General features: G+C 50.5%; 1 protein-coding gene across 1 annotated transcript in view; it reads left to right on the top strand.

The window, feature by feature from the left end:
• CFAP57 (cilia and flagella associated protein 57) overlaps positions 1 to 16,446 on the top strand; it is a 76,684-nt gene that overhangs the window by 31,162 nt on the left and 29,076 nt on the right. The window contains exons 10-16 of the mRNA XM_062191100.1: positions 898 to 1,110; positions 4,144 to 4,317; positions 9,605 to 9,766; positions 12,292 to 12,447; positions 14,006 to 14,099; positions 15,102 to 15,292; positions 15,814 to 15,987. Coding sequence (XP_062047084.1) covers positions 898 to 1,110; positions 4,144 to 4,317; positions 9,605 to 9,766; positions 12,292 to 12,447; positions 14,006 to 14,099; positions 15,102 to 15,292; positions 15,814 to 15,987 — 1,164 coding nt within the window. The remainder of the gene's footprint in view (positions 1 to 897; positions 1,111 to 4,143; positions 4,318 to 9,604; positions 9,767 to 12,291; positions 12,448 to 14,005; positions 14,100 to 15,101; positions 15,293 to 15,813; positions 15,988 to 16,446) is intronic.

Below are 16,446 nucleotides of genomic sequence, written 5' to 3' on the forward strand. Positions count from 1 at the left end.
TACTTGCAGGGTGGATAGGGATTGGTTGGTGAATGGAAGCCCACAGTCTTTCCAGCTTGCTCCTCAGGGTGTGGAGCATCCACCTAGGTGCAAACTGAGGCAAGAGCAGTATGGCATTATTTTTGGCCTGCTCTGCTCTGAGCAGTAAATGGGAGGCTGGCCAGGGGAAGGGAGATGGGCTGCCCTTGGGCATGCCTGCTGGGAACAGAATTTGTACAGCGTCAGGCAAGGCTGAGGATAAGAGATGCCAGCAGCCCTGCCCTTCCCAGGGTGAAACCGTAGCCCAGGACTGGGAGCTGCAGGGAAAGGGCGTCTCATTGGCTCTGCCATGCCCTCCCAGAGCACACAGCCGCGAAGTTTCTGAAGCTGGGACCAGGAATGGCAAGAGTTATGACTCCAGTGCCACAGACTGTTCTTACCAAGACTGGGCAGCTTGCTTCTCCACTTGTTGTCTGCCTTTAGGACAACTTTTGGAGCCCTTCGATGATCATTTTGATGCTTTGGGGAGAGGATGGGCTGAGGTCTCTACTCTGCCTTTCCAGAAGTCTACTTGCACTGTACTGTTTTTACAACTTTCTGTGAACACATAGCCGTTTCCCAATTAAAAAAAAAAGCTTTGAAAAACATAGCAGTAATGGATTTTTTGTAGCTTTCAGAAACCATTCTGAGTCAGCCCTCATGTTCATAAAATGATAAAGAAGTGGGAGTGTTTCTTCTTCAGTATTTTGCAAGCCTCCAGGAAAACAGTGTTAGCATTCCCAAGAACGGAGGACTCTAGCAGGGAAGGACGCACTGCCTCAGTCTGTTGGAGCACCTGGAGAGTTCAGCCCTGTGTGTGTGTGCATGTGCGCACACGTGTGTGTTTGCACACTCTTGAGTACGTCTTCCTCCCTGCAGGTGCGCTCCGTTGTGTGGAACACAGATGACAGCAAGCTGATTTCGGGCGGCACAGACGGCGCAGTGTATGAGTGGAATCTGTCCTCAGGAAAGAGGGAGACGGAGTGTGTGCTCAAGTCCTGCAGCTACAATTGTGTCGCCATCTCCCCGGATTCCAAAATCATCTTTGCTGTGGGATCGGACCAGACGCTCAAGGAGATTGCGGATTCTTCCGTGAGTCTGCCCCCCCGCCGACCCTGGGCTACTGCCCAGATCTGCGGAACACAGCCCCCCATGCTCAGGGCGGAAGGCGGGCTTGGCCAGAGGGCCTGGGAGAACAGGACCCTTTCTCATGGGAGGGCAGCTGGCTCCTCCTCCTTTTGCGTTTCCTGCCCAGTGCCCTGTGCAGATGAGCCTGCGACGCCCCTTTCCAGTTCCTTTTGCTCGCTGTCTGGCGGCTCATCCACCTCCAGGCAGGAGCTCAACAAGGTCTCTCACCTGCTCTCTCAGCCCCGATCTGTGCTTTCCTGGGTCAAATACAGCTAGAGCTAATGGCTGGCATCCAGGCTTGAAATCTCCAAACTCTGAAACTTGAAGATTTGTCAGATTTGGCCCCAGTTAAGAGAAGAGAGTCCAGCAAGGACACTTCGTGTAAAGGTGGCTGAGGTCCTCCTCCGGTGTCCACTGACACCTGATCTCATCAGCTTCTCCGGCTGTTCCCCGGTGATGGTCACACTGTTGGTCTGGGTACCTGCATGCATGGATAACTTGGCAGCATCTGATCTGAGGCACCATCTCCCCATGGCCAGAGCCCAGCCCAGCGCATGCACTCCCCCACGTGCCCCCCGGACGCCTGGTCTTCCTTCTGTGGCAGCTTTTACGGTGCTGTTCCAGAACAAGGCTCCTTTGGGACAGGCCCATATTTCACTCCTCTTGACGTCTACCAGCTGGGACACTGTGTGACCCACAACAAACATTCAGTAAATGTTTGGACGTGGGAGTGCATGGATATATTAATGAGTGAAGGAATTAGTGGATTCCCTTATAGTCCTTGTTTCTGTAATGGGCATTCATACAGGGTTGCTGAATATATTTATGGTCAACACCTCGTTCTCACATTGCAGTGCATGACAGCCTAGCAGTCCAGAGCAGACATGGGAGCTGGGTGCCACACAGTAGGTGTACGAGCTGAGGCAGTTCACTACCATCTCTGTGACTCAACTGTCTCATCATTCAGACAGGCACAGCAGGGGCCAGCACTTGGGCCGCTGCCTGCACTGCCAGCATTTCATTATTGGAGCATGATTTCCAGTGCCAGCTATGCCATTTCCAGTCTAGCTCCCTGCTGATGTGCCTGGGAAAGGAGCAGAGGATGTCCTAAGTACCTGGGCCCTTGCACCCACGTGGGAGCCCAGGATGGAGTTCCTGGCTTCTGGCTTTGGCCTAGCCCAGCCACCACCATTACGGCCATTTAGGGAGTGAACCAGCAGAGAGAAGACCTCTTTCTGTATCTCCTTTTCTCTCTACCTTTCAAATAAATACAGCAAATCTTAAGGGAAAAAAAAAAGAAATTTTTAAAAAAGGGGCAGCACTTTGGCTAAGAAGGTCAAGCTGCCCCCCTAGGACACTGGATTCTCATAGCATCTCATATTAGAGTACTGGTTCAAGTCCCAGCTGCTCCACTTCTGATCCAGCACCCTGCTACGTGCCTAGGAAAGCAGTGGAGAGGGGCCGTGCCATGGTGTGGTAGGTTAATCCTCCGCCTGTGGCACCGGCATCCCATATGGGCACTGGTTCTAGTCCCGGCTGTTCCTCTTCCAATCCAGCTCTCTGCTGTGGCCTGGGAGAGCAGTAGAAGATGGCCCAAGTGCTTGGGCCCCTGCAGCCACATGGGAGACTGGGAAGAAGCACCTGGCTCCTGGCTTCGGATCAGTGCAGCTCTGGCGGTTGCAGACATTTGGAGAGTGAACCAACGGACAGAAGACCTTTCTCTCTGTCTCTCCCTCTCACTGTCTGTAACTCCACCTCTCAAATAAATAAATAAAATCTTTAAAAAATTTTTAAGAATTAAAAAAAAGAGAAAGCAGTGGAGGATGACCCAAGTGCTTGGGCCCCTGCCTCTCATATCGGAGACCAGAGTGGAGTTTGGGGCTCCTGGCCAAAGCTCTGACTGATGCAGTCATTTGGGGAGTAAATCAGCAGATGGAAGATCTCTTTCTCTCTGTTACTCTGCCTTTCAAATAAATATAACTTTTTAAAAAAACACATGGAAAACTAACTTCCTCAGAGGGCTTGGAGATTGAATGAGTTACAGCATGCAGATAGGAAGCTATATTAAAATTTCCTTTCTTCTGCCGGTGCCGTGGCTCACTTGGCTAATCCTCTGCCTGCGGCGCTGGCATCCTGGGTTCTAGTCCCGGTTGGGGTGCCGGGTACTAGTCCTGGTTACTCCTCTTCCAGTCCGGCTTTCTGCCGTGGCCCAGGAGTGCAGTGGAGGATGGCCCAAGTGCTTGGGCCCTGCACCCGCATGGGAGACCAGGAGAAGCACCTGGCTCCTGGCTTCAGATTGGCGCAGCGCCGGCCATAGCGGCCATTTGGGGAGTGAACCAAAGGAAGGAAGACCTTTCTCTCTGTATCTCTCTTACTATCTATCTCTCTCTCTCTCTCTCTCTCTAACTCTGCCTGTCAAAAAAAAAAAAAAAAAAAAAAAGATTTCCTTTCTTAAGTAGCATCCCTAATGCCTAGAACTGTTTATTTGTCAGTCAAGCAGCCGAGAAATACTGTGTCTTTATGTGTTAGGTACTATGCCAGATGCCATCAGGAGTAAGAAAACATTTTTCTTTTTTTTTAATTTTTATTTATTTATTTGAGAAGCAGAGAGACCAATCGAGCCCCCATTTGCTGGTTTATTCCCCAATTGCATGCAATGGCTGGGACTAGATCAGGCTGAAGCTGGGAGCCAGGAATACGATCCAGGTTTCCCAGGCAGGTGGCAGGAACCCAGTTACTTCCGCTGTTACCACTGCCTCCCAGGGTCTTCATTCGCAGGAAGCTGGAGTCAGAAGCTGGCGCCAGGTACCAGGGCTGGTCACTGGCTTTGATGTAGGATGTGTAAGCATCTTAACCACCAGGCCAAATGTCTACCTTGGAAAAATTTTTTGGTAATCTAGACCCTTAGGATGCTATTGGAAGAGAGGATGAGAAGCCAGCAGGATGCTGCAGACCCAGCTCAGCATCTCCGACTGAACAGAGCTGTCTGTGTTCCAGGTCCTTCGAGAGATGTCAGCATATGAAGTCGTCTACACAGCCATTGTCATCTCACATTCTGGGCGCATGATGTTTGTGGGCACCTCCATAGGAACCATCCGTGCAATGAAGTACCCTCTGCCTTTGCAGAAAGAATTCAACGAGTACCAGGCCCATGCTGGTCCTGTCACCAAGGTGAGGGCCCTGTCCTGGGTGCTAACATCACACCTTTCTTCACCCGTCAGCCTCCCAGTGTCTTCACTCTTTCCTTATTCTTCTCTCTCCTTATTTACCCCTTGCCATCCATTCAGTAACAGTCTGTGGACTATTAATGCCCTTTGTCTAGACTACATCTAGGAATTTACTTAGGAAATAATCAGAAATATATCTGTAGGCTTGTGTATTTTACCCCAGTAAAAATTTCTTTAAAAGAATTCTCTAACACGCAGTGTGGTTGCCAAGAAATCATAGCCATCAGCAAATTAAGGTGATTAATGGTTTAAGGAAAAGAAAGAATAATGTCTGTGTTTACACAGAGCCTGGAAGAACAGGCACTGGGAAGATGTCCCCTCTGTCCTCCCCCCTCTTACTCCAGATTGAATGACATGGACGCCTGAGGTTAGTTATGTCCCAAACTCCATGTCGGCCTGTCTGCAGATACTATCCTCGTTAAGAAAGAGTTTTTCAGTATAAAATGGAGCATTCCTGCACTGAACCTGGCCTTGGGGACAGAGGAAATCATTATAACATAGTCTTCCCCTTTCCTTCATGTCTACTAAGTTTTGTGGCTAAGCATGCTTGTTTTAGAATAAAACTCCTCAGGGCCAGCATTGTGGCTTAGTGCGTAAAGCTGCAGCCTGCAGTGCCTGCATCCCATATGGGTGCTGATTCGAGTCCCAACTGCTCTGCTTCTGATCCAGCTCTCTGCTATGGACTGGGGAAAGCAGCAGAAGATGGCCCAAATGTTTTGGCCCTGGCCACACACCTGGAGACCCAGATGAAGCTCCTGGCTCCTGGCTTTGGCCAGTCCCAGCCCTGGCCATTGCAGCATCTAAGGAATGAACCAGCAGATAGAAGATATCTCTCTCTCTTTCCTTCACTCTCTGTAACTCTGACTTTCTACATAAATAAGATATATATTTTTTAAAAATAAAACTAATAATAACAATATTTTGATGCATTTTCTCCAACCCTTTTATATACATTGTGTGTGTTTGAAATGAAATTAACATCATACTCTATGGCCACTCTTTTATGACTTGCTTTTTTTAAATTTTTTTTTAAGATTTATTTATTTGAAAGACAGAGTTACGCAGAGAGAGGAGAGAGAGGAGAGAGGAGAGAGGAGAGAGAGAGAGGTCTTCTATCCGCTATATCACTCCCCAGTTGGCCGCAACAGCCAGAGCTGCGCTGATCTGAAGCCAGGAGCTTCTTCCAGGTCTTCCATGTGGGTGCAGGGGCCCAAAGACTTGGGCCATCTTCTTTTTTTTTTTTTTTTTTTTTTTTTTTTTGGACAGGCAGAGTGGACAGTGAGAGAGACAGAGAGAAAGGTCTTCCTTTGCCATTGGTTCACCCCTCAAATCGCACTGCGCTGATCCAAAGCCAGGAGCCAGGTACTTCTCCTGGTCTCCCATGGGGTGCAGGGGCCAAGCACTTGGGCCATCCTCCACTGCACTCCTGGGCCACCGCAGAGAGCTGGCCTGGAAGAGGGGCAACCTGGACAGAATCCAGCGCCCCGACCTGGACTAGAACCCAGTGTGCCGGCGCCGCAGGCGGAGGATTAGCCTATTGAGCCACGGCACCGGCCTTGGGCCATCTTTTGCTGCTATCCCAGGCCACAGCAGAGAGCTGGATTGGAAGAGGAGCAGCCGGGAATAAAACACCCATAAGGAATGCCAGCGCTTCAGGCCAGGGCGTTAACCCACTGCGCCACAGTGCCAGCCCGACTTGGTTTTTTTTTTTTGTTTTTTTTTTTAACTTAACACTATGGTAAGTATTTTTCATATGACTAAATATTTCTCAAAAGCATGAATTTTTTAAAAAAAAAAACTTTCCTTCAAAAATTTTTTTAAATATTTATCTATTTATTTGAGAAGTAGAGTTACAGAGAGGAAGAGAATCCGCTGGTTCACTCCCCAAATAATGAAATGGCTGGAGCTGGGCTGATCTGAAGCCAGGAGCTTCTTCCGAGTCTCCTACGTGGAAAGAGGGGCCCAAGCACTTGGACCATCCTCTGCTGTCTTTCCAGGCCAAAACAGAGAGCTGGATCAGAAGAGGAGCAGCCAGGGCACAAACCAGCATCCATATGGAATACCAGTGCCACAGAAGAAGGCTTAGCCTACTGTGCCTCAGCGCCGGCCCCCAAAAGTATGATTTTTTTTTTAAGTTCATTTTTTTTAAGGCACAGAGAAAGAGAAAGAGAGACAGAAATGAAGATATTCTGTCTTCTGGTTCACTGCCCAAATGCCTGCAACAGGCAGAGCTGAGCCAGGCCAAAGCCAGGAGTGCAGAACTTAATCCCTGGATTACAGGATATTTTAAAGATAGTGCAGAGATCTGTGTACCCTTCATCCAGTTTTCCCCAACAATTATACCTTATGTGACTGTAGTACAGAGTGAAACCAGAAAATTCACCCCAGTGCACTGATTCTGCATAGAGCTGTGTCATTTTATCACATGCTCAGTTCATGTCACCAGCACGACACTCAAGATCCAGAACTGTCCCATCAGCACAGAGACTTCCTTCATGCCACCTCTGTAGTCACACATACGCCTCTAACCCCAGGAAATCACTAAATTATTCTCCATGTCAGTGATTTCGTCATTTTGAGAATTCAAAATAAATGGAATCAAACAGTATGTAAGCTTCTGACAGAGGCTTTTTTTCACTCAGCCTAATACTCTTAAGACACATCAAGTTATGTTCTATATTAATTGCTTATCCCTGGGGCCACACTGTGGCATAGTGGGTAAAGCTACCACCTGTGATGCCAGCATCCCATATGGGCACAGGTTCAAGGCCTGGCTACTCCACTTCCTATCCAGCTCCCTGCTGATGTGTCTGGGAAAGCAGCAGAGAATGGCCCAAATCCTTGAACCCCTACACCCACATGGGAGACCCAGAAGAAGCTTCTGATTCCTGGCCCAACCCCAGCCATTGTGGCCCTTCGGGGAGTGAACCATCAGATGGAAGACCTTTATCTCTGTCTCTTCCTCACTCTGTGTAACTCTGACTTTCAAATAAATAAATCTAAAAAAGAAAAAAAATAATTGCTGGGTCTGGCACTGTGGTGCGGTAGGCTAAGCCTCCTCCTGTGGCACCAGCATCCCATATGGGCACTGGTTCAAGTCTCAGCTGCTCCACTTCCCATCCAGCTCTCTGCTATGGCCTGGGAAAGCAGTAGAAGATGGCCCAAGTCCTTGGGCCCCTGCACTCGCATGGGAGACCTGGAAGAAGCTCCTGGTTCCTGGCTTCGGAATGGTCCAGCTCCAGCCATTGCAGCCATTTGGAGAGTGAATCAGTGGATGGAAGACTTTCTCTCTCTCTCTCTCTCTCTCTCCCCCTTTCTCTCCCTCTCTCTCCTTCTCTCTTCCTCTCTCTCCCTCTCTCTCCCTCTGTCTGTCTGTAACTCTACCTCTCAGATAAATAAATAAAATCCTTTAAAAATTGCTTAGCCCTTCTTGTTGTCAAGTAATATACCATGGCACTCCACAGTAAACAAGCCACTGTTCATTTAACCCTTCACCAGTTGTAGAATATTTTTATTGTTTTCCAGTTTAGCCATTACAGTTAAAGCTGCCATGAACAAGCATGGACAGGCTTTTGTGTGGACATAAATTTTCATTTTTCTGTGGTAAATTTCCCAGAGTATGATTGCCAACTTAAATCATAAATGCTATGTTTTTTAAGAAATTGGAGCAGACATTTGGTGGAGGTGTTAAGATACTGCTTGGGAGGCCCCATCCCACACTGAAGTGCCTGATTCAAGTCCCAGCTACTCCACATCCAATACAGCTTCCTACTAATGCGCACCCTGCAAGGCAGCAAATGATGGCTCAAGTGCTTGGGTCCCTGTCATCCATGTTGAAGACAGGTTGAGTTCTGGGTTCTTGGCTTCAGCCTGGCCCAGCCCTGGCCGTTGTGGGCATTTGGGGAGTGAACCAGCAGATGGAAGATCTTCCTCTATCTGTCCCTCTCTCTCTGTCTTTCTCTTCTCTGTCGCTCTGCTTCTCAAATAAAATTCTTTTAAAAAATAAAATTTTTTTAAAAGAAGCTGCCAAAATTTTATCCAGAGTGGCTGTACCATTCCCACCAGCAATGTATAAGAGAATTAGTTTCACAAGAGACCCTGAATAGCTAAAGCAATCTTAAACAACAAAGCCAAAGCCAGAGGCATCACAATACCAGAGATCAGGGCGTACTACAGGGTACTTATAATCAAAACAGCCTGGTACTGGCACAAAAATAGACATATGAACCAATGGAAGAGAATAGAAACTCCAGAAATCAATCCACGTATCTACATCCAACTAATCTTTGTCAGAGGAGCTAAAATCAGTCCCTGGAGAAAAGACATTTTCAACAAATGGTGCTGGGAAAATTGAATGTCCACATGCAGAAGTATGCAACAAGAGGGACAGGTACAGAGAGAGAAAGTGATTTTTCCATCCATTGGTTCACTCCCCAAATGATCACAACAACCATGGCTGGTCCATGCCCCAGCCAGGAGCCAGGAACTCTGTCCTGGTCTCCCACAGAGGTGGCAGGGGCTCAAGTACTTGTGCCATCATCAGCTGCCTTCCCAGGTGCGTTAGCAGGAAGCTGGATTAGAAGCACAGTAGCTTAAACTGGCGCTCATATAGGGGATGCTGGCATTGCAAACAGAAGCTTAACCCACTGTGCCACAACACTGTCCCCTGTCCATTTTCTAACTTGGATTGTTTGTTGTTGATGTTTAAGATTTATTTTATGTATTTGAAAGACAATTACAGAGAGAGAGCTTCATCTGCTGGTTTACTCCCCAGATGGCCACAACAGCTAGGCCAGGCTGAAGCCAGGAGCCAGGAGCTTCCTCCAGGTCTCCCACGTGGGTACAGGGGCCCAAGCACCTGGGCCATCCTCCACTGCTTTCCCAGGTGCATTAGCAGAGAGCTGGATTGGAAGTGGAACAGCCAAGTCTTGAACCTGTGGCCATATAGGATGCCAGCATTGCAGGTGGTGGCTTAACCTATTTTGCCACAAGGCCGGCCCCTGTTTGGTTTTTTTACCATTGAGTTCTGAGATTTCTTGATTCATTCTAGATAATAATTGACTTTTCAGACTCCATTCCCTCTACATAGCCTTGCTTCTTCTGGCCCTTTGAGGGTTCCTGTTCTTGCCCAGGACCAAGTCCACCTACCCATGAGGCCGTGAAAGAGGGAGGTCACTCTGCCTGCTCACCTGGGGCTTCAGAAACTTCCTCTGTGGACTTGGTCTCTGCAGATGTTGCTCACCTTTGATGACCAATTCCTGCTGACCGCCGCTGACGACGGCTGCCTGTTCACTTGGAAAGTCTTTGATAAAGACGGCCGGGGAATCAAGCGAGAGAGGGAGGTGGGCTTTGCCGGCGAGGTGCTCGTGACTAAAACAGACATGGAAGAGAAGGTGAGACAGAGACCCACTGGAGAGGGACCTGGGACAGGGGAATTCCTTACCAGAGGACCTTCAGCCTCCCCTGAGATTACAGAGAGGCCTGAAGGCCACAGCCTGGGAGGATGGCTGGGTAAATTGAAGAAAGGGGAAGTAAGTGTGCGATGGATTTTATCAAAGAACAGCGCTGTAGGAGCCCAGGCGTGGTGGTGAGGTGAGCCTGGCACAGAGCCTTGCCGAACAAACGGGAAAGGGCCTGCCACACAGAGAGTGCAAAGGGATTGGAGTGGGGTGCTCTGAGGAAGAGGCTGCTAGCTGGGGGTGCTGGAGAGAGGACCAGAGATGGAGCTGGGAGACAGGCAGATTGCTCATAGGGCCCCGCTGGCAGATTCAGGTAGGGGGCGGCTCGGTAAGATCCGCATCTCGGAGAGAGGGCCCTCCAGCAGGGTGGCACGTGGAGTGAGGCAGATGGGCCGCGAGTCCCGCAAACGTAACCTGTCCTTGACCGCATCATCCTCACCAGCACACTCCCGGGCAGCCTGTGCATCTGAAAAGTATTCAGTTAGTGCGGGCCACGTGCCTGGTCCTGTGTGAGGCTCTGGGCAAGCAGTGCAGCAAGACGGACTAAGCACCCACCTCGGGGCCCGGCCCGGCCAGCCAGGGAGGTGGTCTCTCCCGCCGTCTTCTCGCCTCCACCCCACACCGCTCTCTAAAATAGCTGTCTCCAGGCTTGGCTGTCCTCTGGCTCTCCTCCGCCACCTCCCCTCTCTCAGCTGACCCCTTGCCTTCGGCCCTAGTGCCTGCACTGCCTCGGAGAGGTCGGTAAAACACCAGCGTCGGCCCAGCCAGGTTAGACAAGGACCTTTGGAGGCTGTCGGGGATGATGTTCAACTTCCCTCGCGTGGCCTGCAGGGACCTGGATGGCCTGGGCTCGTCTCAGCCGGCTCTCCCTCTGCTCCCACCCACATCACATCTCGTGCGGGGGGCCTGGCTGAGCACCCCCGCTCACACCTCCCTGACTGTGCACATGCAGGCGGGCTCGTCCTCACCCTCGTCTCGGTACTTCCTGTGTGCCCCAGGAGGGCAGAAATGAACTTGTCCAGCCCCTCAGAAACAGCAGAGCAGCAGGGGTACAGACAGAAGCCGTAGCTCGGCCTGTGTGGGGCGTAATCGCAGGCGAGAGAGAAGCAGGCACCTGTGCTCTCTCCCGCCCTGTCGGCAGCACTGACTGTGGTTAGGAAAAGGAGAGTGTGCATCACAGTTTTCTGAAAATGCAGGTATCAGTGAGTACCATGGAGGAGGGAGACACCAGACACAGCTAGCAGGGCTGGAGAGCTAGGGCGTGGGTTAAAGTCTCACAGTGAGGCCAGCACAGCACAGGCATGCGAGACAGGCAGGACGTGTACCCAGCATGGAGAACCACCCGGCTTCGGACACTTGTCATGAGTTTTAATTATACATGTATTATACGTGTATTTTGCTGCATATAAGTTTCTTGAGGGCAGCAATTGTAATTCAGCAAAGATTTTTTGAATGCCTGCTATGTGCTAGGCCCTGTTACAGATACTTGGGATACACGAATGAACAAAACCAACAAAGATCCTAGCCTTCTTAGAGTTTTAATGAGAGAAAAAGACCAAAAAAAAAAAAAAAAACCCCAAAATAATAGTAAATTGTATAGTATACAAGGGTACTTCAGAAAGTTCATAGGAAATGAAATTAAAGATGTTTATTTTGATGCAGAAAATGTTGAAACCCATGCATAGTTATTTATTTCATAATACACACTTTCTGTGAGTTTTTTGAAGAGCTCTCATATTAGAAAGTTTCAAGATCTAAAGAAATAATAATGACCAGCATTATAGCGTAGTGGGTAAAACCACCATCTGTGACACTGGCGTCCTATAAGGGTGCTGATTCTGTCCTAACTGCTCCACTTCTGACCCAGATCCCTGCTAACGGCCTGGGAAAAGCAGTAGAAGGTGGTACAAGCATTTGGTGCCCTGCCATCCACGTGGGAGACCAGATGAAGCTCCTGGCTCCTGGCTTTGGCCTGGCTCATCCCTGGCTGTTGCGGTCATTTGGGGAGTGAACCAACAAGTGGAAGATCTCTCTCTCTCTCTCTCTCTCTCTGTCTCTCTCTCTCCCCCTCCCCCCCCCCTTCTATAACTCTGACTCTCAAGAGAGTCAAGGTGGGGTGGAGGGGAATGGGAATGGGAGCAGGATTAAACAGGGTGCAAGGAGACCTCCTGGAGAAGGTGACATTTGAGCCAATCCGGAGGAGACCAGAGGGTTCTTGGCCCAGTGCCTAGCACAGGTGAGCTCATGAATATATTGTGAGGACAGAGGAGGAAGCTCGTTAGGTCTCCTAGTTGTTCGCCTGTGTGGCTTGTGGGGATAAGGTGACAAGTTCTAGTGGAGACACATGGAGTTTGAAGCTAGACAAAGTTGCAGGTCTCAGGTCACGGCCATAGGTTCAGCTATGCTGATTGACCCACACTGTGCATGGCCTTGATTCTGTGTCCTGCCTTCCCCCACAGGCTCAGATTATGTTGGAGCTGAAGACTCGGGTGGAAGAACTAAAAATGGAAAATGAGTATCAACTCCGGCTGAAGGATATGAACTACACCGAGAAGATCAAGGAGCTGACAGACAAGTTCGTCCAGGAAATGGAGTCCCTGAAAACCAAAAACCAGGTCTGTTTGAGAGGCTGAGGCAACAACCACAAACAGGAAATTTCCACCTTGCCCAAGGTGAGGCTGGCGTGGACTCTACCGCCCCCACTGTGCTAAGTCCTCGGGAACGCTGACTTCTCATGCACAGCCACGCCATCAGAAATGCTTACGACAGAGCGCTAAGTGTGAAAAGGCCAATAGGAAGCTCTGTAGTGAATGGCATGAATTAGGTGAAGTAAGTGCACAGAGAAAATCCGCTAACGTGTAGTTACCTCCGCAGGCTGGAATTATGGGTAGTCTAAATGTTCATTACTGCATCTCTGTAATTTTCATGCTCTCTACAATGAGAATATATTTTACTTTTGTGATCCAGAAAAACTTATTTTAAAACAAAATGAGACGATAACAAGAAAAAACAAAGTATAGAAAGGGAAGAAACTGCAGAATCATTGATTTCTAGGTTATCAGAAAGTTAAGTAAAATTAATTCAGTCTGTATGTCACCGTATTTGTCCAGGCTTTCCCAGGCTCTTTCCCTTGTTCTCCACGATCCTATCTGGGCCCTCACCAAAAATCCCTAATTTTTTCTGCAAGGGGTGTTTGTTATTTTGTCAAAGAATTTGACTGAAAAAAAAAAAAAAGCAGCCCTGACTATTAATTTTATTAATTTATTCATTTATAATGTCACTCACTTAGTCAAGAAACATTGAATTAGTGCCCAACCTCAGCCAAGTACAAAATTAGTCCTGGGGTGGTGGGTGGGGGCCAAAGCTGTGGTGCAGCAGGTTAAACCTCCGCCTGCTATGCCAGCATCCCATAAGGGCACTGGTTCAAGACCCAGCTGCTCCACTTCCAATCCAGCTCCTTGCTAATGTGCCTGGGGAGGCAGAGGAGGATGGCCCAAGTGCTTGGGCCCCTGCACCCACGTGGGAGACCCAGAGGAAGCTCAGGGCTCCTGGCTTCAGCCTGACCCAGCCCCAGCTATTGCACCCATTTGGGGAGCGAACCAGCAAATGGAAGACCTCTGTCTCTCCATATATATATATGTATGTATATATATGTAAATATGTGTATGTATATATATACACACACACACACATATATATATATATATATATAACTCTGCCTTTCAAATAAAATAAAAATAACTCTGAAAAGAAAAATTAGGTCCTGGGGCTGACGTCGCCTGTGCAGAGCTGTCCTGCTCGGTTAAGCACTTCCCTAGCAGCTCACACAGCAGCCCGCCTGAGGACTGCCAGGCAGCAACGCACAGGCACAGCCTTGGGACTCAAAGGAGCCCCGACCTTCTCATCCCAGCATCCGCTTGACCTGCGTTCAAAACTGGCCTCATGGTTGACAACCCCACCTGATGGCACGGCTGCACACGGGGAGAGTAGAATGCTGAGCAGAGCAGAAAGGAAGTGGAAGGTGGCCGTGCGGCCGCGGCCTCACAGCAGTGCCTGGTGCAGAGTAGGAGTGGAGAAATGCTCGCGAACGAGGCGGGATGCTACTTGGGAAATCAGTTCTCACCCCGCATGATGTGGAGATGTGTAGAACGGAGAAATGTGCCTGTGTTTTAGGTTTTGAAGACGGAAAAGGATAAGCAGGATGTGTCTCATCGCGAGCACATAGAAGACCTCCTGGACAAGCAGAGCAGGGAACTGCAGGATCTGGGTGAGCCCCGCGCAGAAGCCGGGTGGGCAGAGGGGCAGAGGGGCAGGCTGCAGAGCACTGGGAGCCGTGGGTTATTGGCAGACGGCTGCCAGTTCCCCAGACAAAGCCGGAGTGCCGGGGAACGTGGCTTGGTCTGTGACCAGGCTTACAAATGTCCCCTGAACACCTGCTGATTCATTCAGCACACGTTGAAGCCCAGCCGCAGGCCGCTAGGAGACACAGGAAAGTTCCGATGTGGTGCCTGCTAGACTTCCATGAGTTCCAGACTCACTGCTTACTTGCTGGGAGTCTAGGGAGTCACCGGCCTTACTGAGCCTCAGTTCACTCTTAGGTAAAATGGGGACACAGATGCCAATTCTGCATGCTCAGGGCGTTCTCCCTGACTCTGAGCCCTGGAACACACGAGTGGACCTTCCTAGAAACCCTTGTTTCTTGGACTGGTGCTGAGGTTTAGTGAGTAAAGCCACTGCCTGCGGTGCCGGCATCCCATATGGGTGCTGGTTCAAGTCCCAGCTGCTCCACTTCTGATCCAACTCTCTGCTGTGGCCTGGGAAAGCAGTAAGAGATGGCCCAAGTCCTTGGGCCCCTGCACCCACCTGGGAGACATAGAAGAAGCTCCTGGCTCCTGGCTTCAGATCGGCACAGCTGCGGTCATCATGGCCATTTGGGGAGTGAACCAGAGGCTGAAAGACCTCTCTCTCTGCCTCTCTCTGTGTGCAACTCTGACTTTCAAATAAATAAATAAATAAATCGGGAGGGAGGGAAGGAAGGACGGAAGAAGGAAGAAAGAAAGAAACCCTTGTTTCTGGAGGGGGAGGGGCTTCACTGCCTGATGAGAGGATGGAGGGGTGGGAGGTGAGGAAGCCTTTTGAGTCTTGGCTCTGATGGCTACTTCTCTGACTGGCGCTGTGAGGGGTGGGGAGACCCCCAAGGTCCCTGGGTGTTCCTGAGGCTCGTGCTGCTCACCCACCTGAAAGAGCTGCCCTCCTTGCTTCTCTCCAGAAAGTTCCAACAACCAGAAGTTGCTACTCGAGTATGAGAAGTACCAGGAGCTGCAGCTCAAGTCCCAGAGGATGCAGGAGGAGTATGAGAAACAGCTTCGGGACAACGACGAGACCAAGAGCCAGGCCCTGGAGGAGCTGACTGAGTTTTACGAGGCCAAACTGCAAGAGAAAACCACTCTTCTGGAAGAGGTACCCCCAGGAAGCCACGCTGAGCCTCCTTCCCTGGAGAAAGGGCCGACCACGGACCCGGTCACTCAGACGCTCACTAAGTAGCTGCCGTGTGCGAGACGTGCTGTCTGCTGGGACCTCAGTGGTGGGCGTGAGACCAGCTTCCTGCCCCCAGGGAGAGATAGCCACGTAGCCTCACGTTACAGCTGTCACAGCTCTGTCAAGGAAGAACGGAGGAAGCCCGTGGACAGCAGCGGCAGAGCCGGGTGTGGAGTGTTGGTGGGAAGGTGGTTGGAGTGACGGAGCCTGAGCTCTGACCTGCTGGGGGGAAGGGGACGCAGGAAGACAGGCGGAGGGCCCACGGGAAGCGAGCGCACGGGTTAAGGAGTCCCTGGCCTCGGTGTCCGCCTCTGCAGTAGCAGCACTCGTCTCCCATTCCCGATAGGGCTCAGAAGCTCGTCTCACCCCGGCGTCTTAGCGCAGAGGCGTCCTGACCCCTGTCCCCCGAGCACTCTCTCTCCCTCTCCCTCTGTCTGAGCCAGGCACAGGAAGATGTCAGGCAGCAGCTGCGGGAGTTTGAGGAGACCAAGAAGCAGATTGAAGAAGACGAAGACCGAGAAATCCAAGATATCAAAACCAAGTATGAGAAGAAGCTGCGGGACGAAAAGGAATCCAATCTGCGCCTCAAAGGGGAGACGGGCATCATGAGGAAGAAGGTAGCGCGTCCCCCCAGAACTGCGGCACGGTGCGGTGGGGCGGGCGGGGTGGGGCGCAGAGAAAGCTGGGGGCAGCAGCCAGGCGGCCCTGGGGGCCAAGCGCTTCCTCATCCCCAGCGAGCGGGGCAGGCGAGGGCCCTGGCCACTGCACGCCCAGGCACACAGACTCCAGCGCATGCTCTGAGGGGGTGCTATCTGGGGGTCCCCCTCCCTTTCCTTTCCAAGGGATATTGAGGTTCCCTGGGCACCAAGAGTTGCCCTCTGGGCCCCTTGCTTATCAGCAAGTAGGATGTAATCACATTTTCAGAGCTAAACCTCTGATAGAAAGAAGAAAAAGGTCTTCTGAGAATGAGATACTCAGCCTGAGGTGTCCTTGGGCTCTCATGGGTGACTCCATCAGACCCAGCAGGTGGGAGGGAATGGGCTGTAAGATGCTTTGTTTAGGGGTGGGGAACAGAT

The sequence above is a fragment of the Lepus europaeus genome, chromosome 5, assembly GCF_033115175.1.
Source record: "Lepus europaeus isolate LE1 chromosome 5, mLepTim1.pri, whole genome shotgun sequence".
NCBI lineage: Eukaryota > Metazoa > Chordata > Mammalia > Lagomorpha > Leporidae > Lepus > Lepus europaeus.